At 47.7% G+C, this 13,410-nt stretch overlaps 1 protein-coding gene across 2 annotated transcripts in view; it reads right to left on the bottom strand.

Annotated features, from left to right (window-relative positions):
• Nucleotides 1–515: 515 nt before the first annotated feature.
• The window catches only part of RPRD1B (regulation of nuclear pre-mRNA domain containing 1B), a 31,338-nt gene continuing 18,443 nt past the window's right edge, over nt 516–13,410 (bottom strand). For both annotated transcript variants that reach the window (XM_079979825.1, XM_079979824.1), the window contains exon 7: nt 516–2,438. In XM_079979825.1, coding sequence (XP_079835951.1) covers nt 2,289–2,438 — 150 coding nt within the window. In that variant the 3' untranslated portion in view covers nt 516–2,288. The remainder of the gene's footprint in view (nt 2,439–13,410) is intronic.

The following is a 13,410-nucleotide window of genomic DNA, read 5'->3' as shown; positions in this document are numbered from 1 at the left end:
CTCCCAATCAATCTGGGTAACATTAACGGGTTTCCAGGAACCAATAATCAGCATTTAAAGTTCCATAGAGAAAATAACTGCAAGGGTTTGATGGCTGAACTTGGGCACTTACCTGTGCTCTCTGAAAATGGAGTACACCAGTCAGCTGGCTACAGAACGCACCAAATTCGGAAGAAGTTGATTCAGGCACTGTTGAGCTTTATGGACCTCAAACATCCAGCTACATCAGAAACTGCTTCCCGAGTGGAACCATGATAAAAGGCACTCCTGCTTCCAAACGAAATACCCTTGACTAAGCACCCATATTTGGGAATTCCAGGATTTTCCAGAGGGGAAGCCAGATCAGTCTGAGGCAGCAAGAACAACAGTGTCACCCTTCTATCTGATGAAGTAGGCTCTATCCATAGAAAGCCAATAAATGTTACTTTCCAGGTGTCCAAAGACGCTGTTGTCCAAGCACAAGACTTTGAAACATACACGGTAGAGCCCACCAAAAAAAGAGGCACTCGCACCTGTTGAACGACACCCTCTTTATTCAAAAATATATTTATGAGACATTTCAGAATATACTGCTGCGAAAATGGCAGCCTATACCTCTAAATTTATTTCTAGATCGATTCATATACAGATTTAAGAAAATGTTTGGGGGGAAGAATGTGGATTTGATCTTGAGGGAAGATCTCGCAGGGAGCACTGGGTGCCCAGCCAGACTCCTGCCCCTCCTTGACCCTTTAAAGCAAATCAAATTCACAGGATTTCAATGACATTAAAAATAAAAATAAAAAGTGGAACATGTGGATTGCCTAATCTGTGCTGTTGTGTCCAAACCCTCTCCCATCTGCCACAACCCCCCCCCCCGGGATTTCCCCATGACCCCCTGATCTATGGAGGACTCTCCTGCCTCTGATAACGTAAAGCGCCATGATGCATGCTGATGTTTGTGGCTGGATTTGGCACATGCAAACACACACTGCAGATGCAGGACACTTGCAGGCCAGAGGGCAGAGGGCTCTGGGGCTACAGCAGGGTCCCAGGGGAGGCAAGGGGGAAGCCCCCTCCGCTAAAGATCAGAGTGTGAGGGATGGCCCTTGTGGGCACTGGAATGAATTGGAGCTGGGAGGTTTGTTTTCCTTGTGGGGGGGGGGGAACTCCCAAAGAACAGGAGACCCCAAAACAAAGAGAGAACAGCTGCTATCACTGCAAAATAAGTCTGCCTACTCCAGATGTGCAAATATTCCTGCACTGCTTGTGTAGTGAAGGGAAAACACAAACAGGATTTTGACTAGGTCCTCCAGATGTTGTTGGACTCCCTGACTGATAGGCCCAATGATCACGGATGATGGGAGCTGGAGATCAACAGCATCCGCAGGGCAACAGATGCTCCCCATCCCTGAGACGGACCAGCAATGGGCACAAGACCACAGCTACACAACTCCCAGCTCCTTTAATGGACTTGACATGCCAAGGGACTTTCCTTGGAGGAAGTGGACACCTGCAACCTACATCTAAGCTCAGCCCATCCGCTTACAGCAAATAAGAATTTTTACTGAGGTCTCAGAGCCTTCTTAAGAGGGTCACACATCCCAAGTGGGTGCCTCCTGAGAATTCCCACTGCGGGCTGAAGATAAGGGAGCCTGAGTAAAACTGACATGTGCTGAACGAAAGACAAAGGGCAGCGCTGGTTGGAGGAGGAGGAGTTCTGCCCGGGCCATGCAACCTCCTTTTGGTCACCTGTGTGCTGTATGTCTCCACGCAGCCATGCCATGAGAGAGCAGGAGCCACGCCACACTGAGATGCACCCGCAGAACGGAGGCCTCAGCCTCTGGACACAGCCACGCCCCTTCCCCCCTGCCAGAGTTGTGAGGCCCAGAAAAACCAAGCTTGACACACACCAAACCAATTCGGAAACAATCCAGTTCTTTTTTTATATGTGGGGAAGGAGGGAGAGAGAGCAAAAGTGTAAATCAACTTTTCTTTCTTTTGCCTAAAAAGCTCTCAGAAGAGGACACACATGATTTGCACAGGTGGTGGTGGAAACTGGAGGTGCTAACGGGGGCAGCCAAAGAGAAACTGAATTTTCTGCCCAACATGAGGGCGCTTGCCTCCTTCCTTCCGAAAGCGAGCCATGCCCGTGCCACTGCAACATGTCCTGCGGAGGGTCCAAGGAGAGTCATCCTATGTCCAGTCCTTCCTGTGTGAGAATGCGGTGGGAATTTCCGGTGTCCTGCTGGTAGTAACTGGAACTGTGGGCGGAGGGAGGGGAAGGGGAGAGCAGACACCCCCGTGCCCTAGTCAGTTGAGAAAAGGTCCCCAGCAGATGGCAAAGGTGCCAACCCGCCCGTCACGTTGGGCAGCAGCGACAAATCAGGAAGGCTCTGGATGTGAGATTTGAGCTCTTTGCGGACCTGAGTTACCCGAGCAAGCTTCTGTTTGTACTCCTGGGGGGACAAAGGGAAAAACAGAAAACACAAAGGAAAAAAATGAATTAGACGATGTTCCTGTTTCCCAACCACCACCCCCGTCTTAGCTGCAGTCAAGAGTTGATTTGCAGCCTTCCCTGCTTTTGTTGCAACATAATGTGAATGTGATTGCCATTTATAGCCACGGGCAGAAATTCTACAGCTTCATCTCTACGCTGGGCCAAATGGAGCCACAGCAAGTATCAGACTAAGGAGCAGAAGAAACAGGGGGCGTAGCAGGAGGAAGAGGAAACCAGGAGGTGAAACATGAAATGGGCACTCCTTCAGTGCACAACGGCAGGGACAAGGCAGGCAATCTGAGACATATATTGTTCGCACAACCCACTATGCTTTCTGGAATCAGACAGGGTTGGGGTGACCAAGACTGGGGGAATGGGTGGGACTGTGGGGTCTGTAGGGTCCTGAGCAAAGCGGCAGGTGAGGGGGCAGCGGAAGAGGCCCAAGGAGCTCATCTCATCTGGACCTTGGAAGTCCCACTCAACCCACATGCAGCTCCCAGGGTCCATCTTACACAAAAAACAAGGGGACAATCCAGGCTGATTTCAACAGCATTTGTACCTGCCAAAAACACAAGCACACGTGGGCTTTGTCACAGATGCACTAAAACGCAACGTGCATGTCCAGAATACAAAGTGTGGTGTGAGAAGCGGCCTTTGGATAGCGTCAGGAATTTTGCAGTGGGGAAAGTCTTAATGCTCACTGTCTAGTTTTCTATGTGTAAAAAAAATATCTTGTGCATCCAACCACAGGCCACACACAGGCTTAGCATTTAACCAAGAGCATTCTGGGGGTGGGGTACAGCTAAGAATTTCTATAATGCTGCCCCCCAATGCTTCCCCTGTGCCCTTGTTTTCCCCACTATCCAAACGCTTTCTGACCCAGCTGCTTCTGCCAGAAGAGGGTGCAGTGCTGTGGGAAACCCAACCTCCTGAGCCACAACCGTTGCTCTGGTTGGCTTTCTTGGCTAAAGGTCCAGGGGACCCTTGTCCTGCAAGAAGGATGAAGGTACTGACACACTGACTATTCCTTGGAACTGGGGGAGGAGAGTGTGCTGCCTCCTCACCACATTGTCTGCCAAACAACGGTGTAAGAGCTCTCCATCTCCAGGCCACCTCCCACCTTTCCCTCCTGCATCCAAGGGGGTTGGGCTAGGTGGCCCTTTGGGATCATACAATTCTAGGATCCCGGCTTTACAGCAGGAATAATGCAAAAGCCCCACTTCTACTGGGGCCCGTGGTGTGCTCTTCTCCCCGTTTGCTGTGGGAGCACTAAATACATTCAGCAACAGCGGCTGATGCACAGATATGGATTTCCTTTAACATGCTATTGCTAATCCCTGCAGGATTCCAAGGCTGAGGAGAGTGTCAGGCCACTCCTTCATGGAGATCTATGTGAAGATGCACAGCAGTAGACGGGACGACTGCAGAAGAGGCACCGCAGGTTTCATCAGGCATAAAATAAATAGCTGGAGGTTCTCCAGCAAAGAGAGGGAGGGAGACACTGCCACAGCACCAGCTCAGGATGTGGCCCAGAAATGGGGCTCCAGCAGCGAAGCATCAGGCAGCTCCTGGGCAATGAAGGCATTTGTTGTGGCAAGAGACTTCTTCATCACCTGCACCCACAAGCTGCACTGGGTTCAGGAAGCTGCAGGATGGGTGGCAAAGCTCTAATTCAGGATGGGAGCCAGAGCTCTAATGGGGGTGAAGGGTGTGTTGCTGTTTAAACCCCTCAGCATTGCACTCCAGCTGTAGCCCTGCAAAAACCAGGAAGATTCGCAGTGGGAGGCGGGGAGAAGGAGAAGAGTCTGGCCTAATGTACAGACAAGAAGGATACGTGAAAAAGGAAGAACAACATTTTCTTTCCAATAACACAAAGGTCCAGGAGACAAGCAGAGCTAGTACTGGAAACAGACCCCCATCCATCTTCTGTACATGCAACGTGAGATAGGACCAGTGGTGGGGTTAAGCACCTGTGGGGTGCATGGGGCCATTCTATTCCCATGGGTGGCTGGGAGCACCCTGCGCCAGCCCCTGACCCAATTTGATATGAGAGCCACATTCAATCACCTCAAGGGCCATCACATGGAAGAAGGATCAAGCTTGTTTCCTCCTGCTCCAGAGGGGAGGGTCAGAACCAATGGATTCAAGTTACAAGAAAGGAGATTCCGACTAAACATCAAGAACTTTCTTAGAATAAGAACTGTTGGACTGTGGAACAAAGTCCCTCGGAAGCCTGCGCACCCTCCTCTACTGGAAGGCTTTAAAAGATATCAGATGGCCATCTGTCAGGGATCCTTTAGGTGTGATTCTTGCACTGCAGCGGGTTGGACTAGATGATCCCTGCGGTTCCTTTGAACTCTACAATTCTATGATTCTTTGCCCCTTTGGTATATCCTCTGCCAAAGTCATTCCTGCTGTTTCCAAAAACACAGACTGGAAGAGTGTGTTAACAGCTGAAGGACAAGCTCTCCTGCCTTGCCTAGGGGCGCAGACAGAAATGGGATTTTATCGTAGCTGAACATGCTCACAGACAGGAGGCTGACACAGCTGAGTCTACAGATAACTTCCTGCCAAGAATCTGCTGCTTGGAAATTGTAGTACATGACTCTGAACGACAGTGATGGATGCGGCACTGGGAGAGCCAGGAGGGAGAGGGGGCAAGAGCTGCGGGCCAATCCTCGCTCTCCTGCACCCAAGAATGTGGGGGGGGGGGTCTGTCAACCCATCAGGCCAAGCCTGGGGGTCCTTCCCCATAACCAGTCGGAAGAGGGAGCCCACAACTACCAGGGAGGGCACATTCCCAGAAGGATGTTCTATTCCTCCAGGCTAATTTCTCCCCCCAAAGTAGGGCAGGGGAGCAGAATGGAGGGCTCAACAGGGAGGACAAGGGGGGGGTGTTCCTTCCTAGAAGTCAGCGCTTCTTCACTCTCTCACCACCCAGGGCCATCTAGTCCGGATCCCTGCAATGCAATGCATTCTCTCTTGGAAAAACACTTGACTGCATGCAAGTGTATATATCAGGCAGGTCCCTGCTCCAGGCATCCTGCAAGAGGGTGAGCGTGCCCACGAGCAACAGGGAACATTTCAAGGTCCCCTACGCCTGCTCCCCAACTAATCAACAGCCGCAGTCCACTCCCCACGCTCAGGGGGCTTAGCTGACCCAAATCCTTCTCCCCTTTCAATTCTCGCAGAGCTCTTTCAGGATTACATTTAATCCCAAAGAGGCGCCTGACGAGAAGGGACAGAGTGCTTAACCTTGAGAAAAATCTGTAAATGATCTTCCAAGCAACTTGTGGTAAAAGAGAACCATCACTAGAGCAGCAGGGTAAAAATTATTTGTGCTGTACCACAACTGTCTGGAGAGGCACAAGGAAATTACCTCAAACTGCATAATCTGAGGACCTCATTTCATCTAGATCAGGGGCTTCTAAGGCGTGGTCCACAGGCCACTGGGCTTCCTCCAGACCATCTGCGGCCTCTGGATTGTGCTTGAAGATGGGACATCCATTGCATTACATACTCATATTGTTTTTTAATTGTATTTCTTTGGTATTTTTATTGCTTCTTTTATTGTATCATGATTTGAAAACAATAGGCATTAGTTTGATTGTTAGTTTTATGGCATTGCAATTATTCCACATCACTCTATGGAATAAAATACAATACACAATAAAAGCAGCAATTAAAATGCAATTAAAAACCATGCTAGTACAGTGCATTACAATTGCTATGACTGGCAGAAAAATCAATACGTGGTCCACCAAGACCCATAGCAATTGTGGGGCAGGGGGATTAAATCCCCTGATCTAGGCTGGACAGAAAGCTGGTGATGGACTTTCCTTCACTGGGAGGCTTTTCAACACAGGTTGGATGGCCGTCTGCCAACGATCCTGCAGCTGATTCCTGCATTCCTCTGGACCCCGCTCCCAGCTCAACAATTCTGTGATTCTGTGGCACCCACGCCTAAGCAGTGGCGGCACCGAGATTTCCACTATGCTCTCTCACCAGGCTTACTAACTGGAGTTCAGATGGTGAACAACAAGCCATCATAAATCTCTGGTGTTCAGCCCGTTAAGCAGTCAATGACCCCCTAAACCCAGTGCTAAAAATGGTCGGTCTGCATCCACAAGGGAAGCAGATTACCCATAAAAGGAAACAGCCAAACCAAAGTAGTAAAGACTTAGCTGAACCAAAAAAACAACACAAAATATTAATAGGCCTAATTGAGGCCGGCTGTTCCCGACTTGCAGGGTTCAGACAGACAAAGTAAACACTCCGTGACTTATGCTCAATTCCCATCCCAGCTGAGATTAGGTTCAGGGAAATTCCTTCAGAAGATCCAGATGAGACACACTAAATCAGATTCACCATTCAACACGGGCCTTTTAAAAACATGTCGTGCAGTCTGAGCTCTTAAAGGAAAAGGCATCCTTCGGGGCTGCTAACCTGCCACCGAGCGTGTAGGGCAGAACTGGGATGCAGAGCAAGCAAGGCAGGGTGTGGGCAGGTGTTGGAGATACTTTCTGGAAAAAGGGGCTCCGCTCCCTGTCCACATTTCAAAGGCTGGAGCTGCAACAAAGAACTGCACACTTGCGGCTTTAGATGGTGGCCAGAATTGGCTTGCCAAACACTGACTCAGCTGCTGGAGGGGAGCAAGCAACATTTTACACACTCTCTCTCTCTCTCTCTTTTTCCATAGTTTGCTACATCCATTATAGTTATCTTCTTTTATCTTATAAACTTGGACTTCCCCACACATCCCTTCATGGGTGCTTGTTTAGTCCTTGCTGAGCTGCATTTCCTTAATTGCACTCCTCTTCCGCTTGTTTTTAACTGCTGCTCGTATGTCTAACTCTGCTTGGAAATTCATCTAATTATTGCATTTCTTTAAATATTCTCCAAAGTGTTCCCACTCCTCTCTTATATCTGTCTCATCCTGATTCCTTATCTGTACAGTCAACACTGCTAATTCCGCATATTCTATTAACTTATTCTGCCATTCTTCTTTTGTAGGACTATTTTTGTCCTTCCACTTTTGAGCATAACTTGTTCTGGCCGCTGCCATTGCATTTAGGAAGAGGCAAAGCACCGTATTTTTCGCTCTATTAGACGCACCAGACCATAAGACGCACCTAGTTTTTAGGGGAGGAAAACAAGAAATAAAAAAAGCAATGCAAAGCATCCTGAGCCAAGAGGGAGCGCTCCTCCATCTTCGCTCAGGAGGCCTTGCGGGGCTATCCCTGAAGTCAGGAGAGCAAGCAGGATCAGTGCGCACCGATCCCTCTTGCCCTCCTGGCTTCAGTGAAAGCAAGCCTACTGGCTTTCCCCCCCACCTCCTGCAAGAGCCGCACACTCTTTAAAGGGAGCGCGGCTCTTGGGGGGGGGGGCTTTTCTGGGAGGTGGGGGAAGGGACAGAGCCACGCGCTCTGTCCCTTCCCCCATCTCCTGCAAAAGCCAGGGATAGCCGTGTGAAGCCTCTGCAGGGCATGGGGATGAAGGCTCCCCATGCCCTGCGGATGCTTTGCGCAGCTAAGCCAGAAGCCAGGCCAGCCAGCGGAATTACAGCGCAGCAATCCCACTCGCTGTCCTGGCTTCTGGCTTGGCTGTGCGCAGCCTCTCCCGGGCAAGGGGAGCCTTCACCCCCTGCCCGCAGGTAAGGCTCCCCCAAGAGCTGTGCTCCCTTTACAGAGCCGTGTGGAGTGTATGTGCGGCTCTTGGGGGCTTTTCCCAAGGAGAGAGAAGGGCAGCCATTCTCCCTCCTCGGGGAAAAGCCCCCAAGAGCCACACACACGCTCCACGCGGCTCTGTAAAGGGAGCGCCGAGCAGAGCCTCCCACCTGTATTCGCTCCATAAGACGCACACACACTTCCCCCCTCCTAAATAGTAAGGGGAAGTGTGTCTTATAGAGCGAAAAATGCGGTACTTTCTTAGGTATTTCACCCTCTATAATATTCAATAGCAACATCTCTGGTGTTTTTTTTGAGGAATGACAGCTTAAACATCTTTTTTAGTTCTGAATATATCATCTCCCAATACTCTGGCTTTCTTACAACCCTGCCACATATGTATAAAAGGGAACTGACCAACTTTCAACCACACTTTGTTCCAGATACAGGTTTACTTTTTATCTCAATGCTACCCCACCCACCTCCAAAAATAGTGGACCTGGGAGCCCAAGGTTTGGAGAAGTGCATTCATTTTAAGTAGTTGCCAGGTGTCACTGGGATCTCTTTGCTTAAAGCAGGGGATGGGGAGCCTGTGATCCCCCAGGAAGCAGGGCCAGGTCAAGGAGGACGGGAGCCGCAATCCAGGCGAGGCTCAGAGTTCCCTCATCCCTGCCTTAAAGGGAGATACGCTGTGAGTGGCGCCCATCCACTACAGAGCCAGCTTCAAGGTCCTTGTATTAATTTACAGAGCCCCCAACAGCCTACGTCCAGGGTGGTAAATCAGGGACTGCCTGAACCCTTCGACCCCACCTTGAGCACTGAGATCACCTGCTGCAGTGCTGCTGGTCATTCCCTGGGTTGATGAGGCTCACTTGATAACAAGGTATAGAGCCTGTATTTTTATAGTCGTACTTTGGTTGTTGAACGGAATCTGTTCCGGAAGTCCGTTCGACTTCTGAAAACATTCGACAACCAAGGCATGGCTTCCGATTGGCTGCAGGAGCTTCTTGCACTCAAATCAGAAGCCGTGGAAGCCGTGTTGGACATTTGGCTTCCAAAGAGTGTTTGCTAACCGGAACACTCACTTTCGGGTTCGCGGCGTTCAGGAGCCAAAACATTCCGACTAACAAGGCGTTCGGGATCCAACGTATTGTGAACTGCCCAGAAATCTATGGATAAATGCTGGTATAAAAGTTTAATAAATACAGTGGCACCTCAGGTTACATACGCTTCAGGTTACAGACTCCGCTAACCCAGAAATAGTACCTCAGGTTAAGAACTTTGCTTCAGGGTAAGAACAGAAATCGTGCTCCGGCAGCGCGGCGGCAGCAGGAGGCCCCATTAGCTAAAGTGGTGCTTCAGGTTAAGAAGAGTTTCAGGTTAAGAACGGACCTCCGGAACGAATTAAGTACTTAACCCAAGGTACCACCAGAGGTATAATAATAATAATAAATTTAGGGTGTACCAGAAATTCAGCAGGCACCTTCTGTGCCAACTTTTGAACGCCTGCTGTAAACTATGTAGGCAATTAATATGACACCCCTTCTACAATGGTTAACTGATGTCTGCTTTTACCTTTTTGTGCTTTTATTGCTGTAAACCCCTTTGATACACCACACAGCAGTAGACAATCTTTTTAAATAAATGAATAAACAAACCTTTCCTTGCCTCCTTGAAAACTGTTTACAAGGGCTGAAATGCCGTGTCTGTGTGTTATTACATTTTTAATTTTTAAAAAGAAAGAAGGAACAAAACGGAATATTGTAATAGGGAATGAAGAGTAGTAAGTAATAAAAGAGGGGACACCACAGATAGTTAAGTTGGTGTAAATCAATTTTAAGGGCGCAATCTGCCTGCTACTTTGCCATTCCAAAACTGAATGAGCAGGGCTCATCTTTCAGTATCTTTGTCATGATAATTGTTGGTATGTTGCCTTCCTGCTGCACATTGGCTTTATCTGCAAAAACAGTCGTCCAAGGTTTATTCAACCACTCTGCCCATTGGGAGTTCACTTTTTCTGAAACTGAGCAATGCAGAGTTTCACTGTTGTCAATAAGGTCTGAGATTGTGTTCCACATGTCAACTGTGAATTGCATCCTCCATATGCACACTGTGTCAAGGACAGACATCATACCCTTTTTTGCATCTTTTCAACCCAAACCCACTGCTTCTGAAGGTGAAACTTGTCTCTTTATCCCCTAATTGCTCACTTGGCAATATGTCCTGGTTTGATTAATGCTTTGGTATGACAGAGCCCAGAAGGGTGCCCAGAGCCCCCAGGCCTGCTATTTCCAGTCCTTGGCCAACAGCCTGCAATGAGAAATCACTGGCATGCCATGTAAATAATATTTAGTTGCAGGATCTGCCTTGACCGATGAGTGATTATGTTAGCAGCTTCTAAATTTGAACCCCAATGTTTAGATAGCCAGCTGTGATGCCAGAGAAAGGGATTAACTGCTTAATTACTTGGGCGAAAAATCACTTTGGGAACATGGAGCACCCCTAAAGATGCCTTATTTGATCAGAGCACTGCAGACTTTTCCTGACTTAGCAAAATAAATCCCAATTTAGATTTGCCAGAGGGGAGCCAAATTACTCCTCCCAGCTCATTCCAGAAAGTTTTTGGCCTTTCAATGCACTTTTTCTGAGAACAAGGGGTTGGCTTTCCTGCAGTAGAGACCTTGTGCCATAAGAGGGCAAAACAAAGCGAACAAAACAAAACAAAACAAAACCCGGGAGAAACCTATACTGAGGATGTTTTGCCAGAGTGCTTGAAACACACCGAGTTGTACTTTTATGCCACCCTTTGCAATCCTCCTAAGTCAGGTCCCAGAAAAGCAGCAAGAGATGTAGCTGGAGGATTCCTTTATACTGAAGTCAGTATGCTAATAGTCTTACATGCATCAATCAACGTTGTATTTTGGCAGCAGTGGTATTACCAGTGCCCTGAGCCACCACAAACCCATTTCTAAGGAACAATCCTGCTCCTTAACACATGCAGAATAGGGTACACTAGACTTGGGAGGCTCCCAAGGACCCCAAAGGCTTAGGACTTCAAGGAGAACTGCTTCCCCTTATGAAGTGTCTCACAGGGTGCAAATGTGAATGGCAGCCTTGCCCAATTCCCTGGCAAAGAGGTGAGCTTATGACTCTAGCACAGGTACATCAGTTGCACTGCTGTGCCAGCCACGACTCCTTGAACCGTAGGGGTGTTTTGATCACGTCAGGGACAAAGCGGCATGTTTTAAAACCACACGCTGCTCCCCGTCTTATAGATCTCATCAGCCAACAGCCTCAAAAAGAGCTGCAGTGCAAGCGTGCCCGTGACATCTGCAACAACATGTAGAAGTTCAAGACAAGAGCCATTAGAGAAAGTGGCAATCTGAAAAGCAAGGGCAACATGCAGCTTTCGAGGCGACAACGCGGGCCCCGTGGCAGGACAAGAGGCTGCCATTGGGACAACCTGCTTAGCACTCGCTGTCTCCTTCTGGACAGCTCTGCACTCTGCAGCAACTCACGTTCCGCCCAAGAACAGCTGCTCCTAACAGTCAGCCCTGACAGCCACAGGAAGCCCTTAATGTGGTAGCCAGGGGCAACGCAACAGATGGCAGAGTGACATACAAGCAGAATCATTAATTATGTTCCCGTCATAATCCTGGGGTGCAGAGCAGAACATGCCGCCCTGCTGAAAATGGTACATTGCAGATAAATGACTCTCCACCCCGCTCATGCGCTCTCTTCCAGTGGCTTTTGGACGCTGCTGAGCTCCAGCCTGCTGCCAAAGCCATATTTGTCAGCTGTTTCCTGTGCTCCCAAGTCAAGCGGCTTTTACGAAACCGCTTTTATCATCTGCCCACATGCGTGGTTGCATGTCAGGACAACAGCAATTCAAAAGGGCTTCAGCTGAACTCGCAAGATGGCAGCAGGCGGCGAGGTTGGAAAAGCTGAGCACAGCAGATCCAGTGAACCAAGAAGAGGAAAGTTACCGGCAAAGTGCAAGTGGGGGGACTCTGATAATACTGAAGGAAGAAGAAAGAACCGAATTAGAACAAAATATTGAGATTGAAGTCCATAAAAAGGTTAAATATTTAGGGATTTGGTTAACATCAAGAAATATAAACCTATTTAAAAATAACTATGAAAAAATTGGCTTGAGGTAAAAAGAAATTTAGAAATATGGAGCAGAATGAATCTCTCAATGTTAGGGAAAATATCAGCGATTAAAATGAATGTGTTGCCTAAAATGCTATTTCTTTTTCAATCAATACCAGTCATCCTGAAAGATGAATGCTTTAAACAATGGCAGAAAGAGATTTTAAGATTTATCGGGGGGGGGGGGGGCGGCAAAAGGCCAAGGATAAAACATAAAATACTTACAGATGTAAAAGATGGAGGCGGGTTTGCCCTCCCAGACCTTAAATTGTATTACGAATCTGCTTGTTTGGTATGGATCAGGGACTGGATGAGATTGGACAAGCAAGAGGCACTAGAACTAGAAGGGCATGACAACAGATTTGGTTGGCATGCATACTTAGGGTACGGGAAAGGAAAGGTTCATAGAAGCTTTTACAACCATATAATCAGGAAATCATTATTGAGAGTATGGGAGAGATATAAAGACTTATTGGAACAAAAGACTCCGTGGTGGCTTTCACCACATGAAGCATCACTGCTCAAACCACTTGGAAAGAAAGGAAAATGGCTCACATATGCTGATTTATTAAAGGAACATGATGGGAAATGGAAATTAAGAGATGATGAGATCAAAGACCACTTTCAGAGTTGGTTGCATTATCGACAATTACATGAAACATATAAAGAAGACCGTAAGAAAGGATTTAGTTATACTAGATCTAGGTTTCAAACGGAAGTGATTGAAGGGAAAGTGAAACTACTGAAGGCCGCATATAGCATACTATTAGAATGGGAGACGAAAGATGAAGAGGTAAAATCAGTTATGATTAAATGGGCACAAGATGTAGGTCACAACATTATGATGGAGGATTGGGTTAAATTATGGAAAACTGACTTAAAATTTACAGATTGTTCACTATTGAAGGAGAACTACATGAAGATGATGTACAGATGGTACACAACACCAGTGCAGTTAGGGAAAATGTACAAAACTAGTTCAAATATATGTTGGAAGTGCAAGGAAAAGGAGGGAACATTTTATCATATGTGGTGGGATTATAAAGTAATTAAAAAATTTTGGGAAATGATATACAATGAACTGAAGAAAATGTTCCATTTAACATTTGTTAA

Source organism: Podarcis cretensis (assembly GCF_951804945.1).
Source record: "Podarcis cretensis genome assembly, chromosome: 6".
Classification (NCBI taxonomy): domain Eukaryota; kingdom Metazoa; phylum Chordata; class Lepidosauria; order Squamata; family Lacertidae; genus Podarcis; species Podarcis cretensis.
Note: the sequence above shows the minus strand (reverse complement) of the source record. Positions and strands in the feature narration are given on the sequence as shown.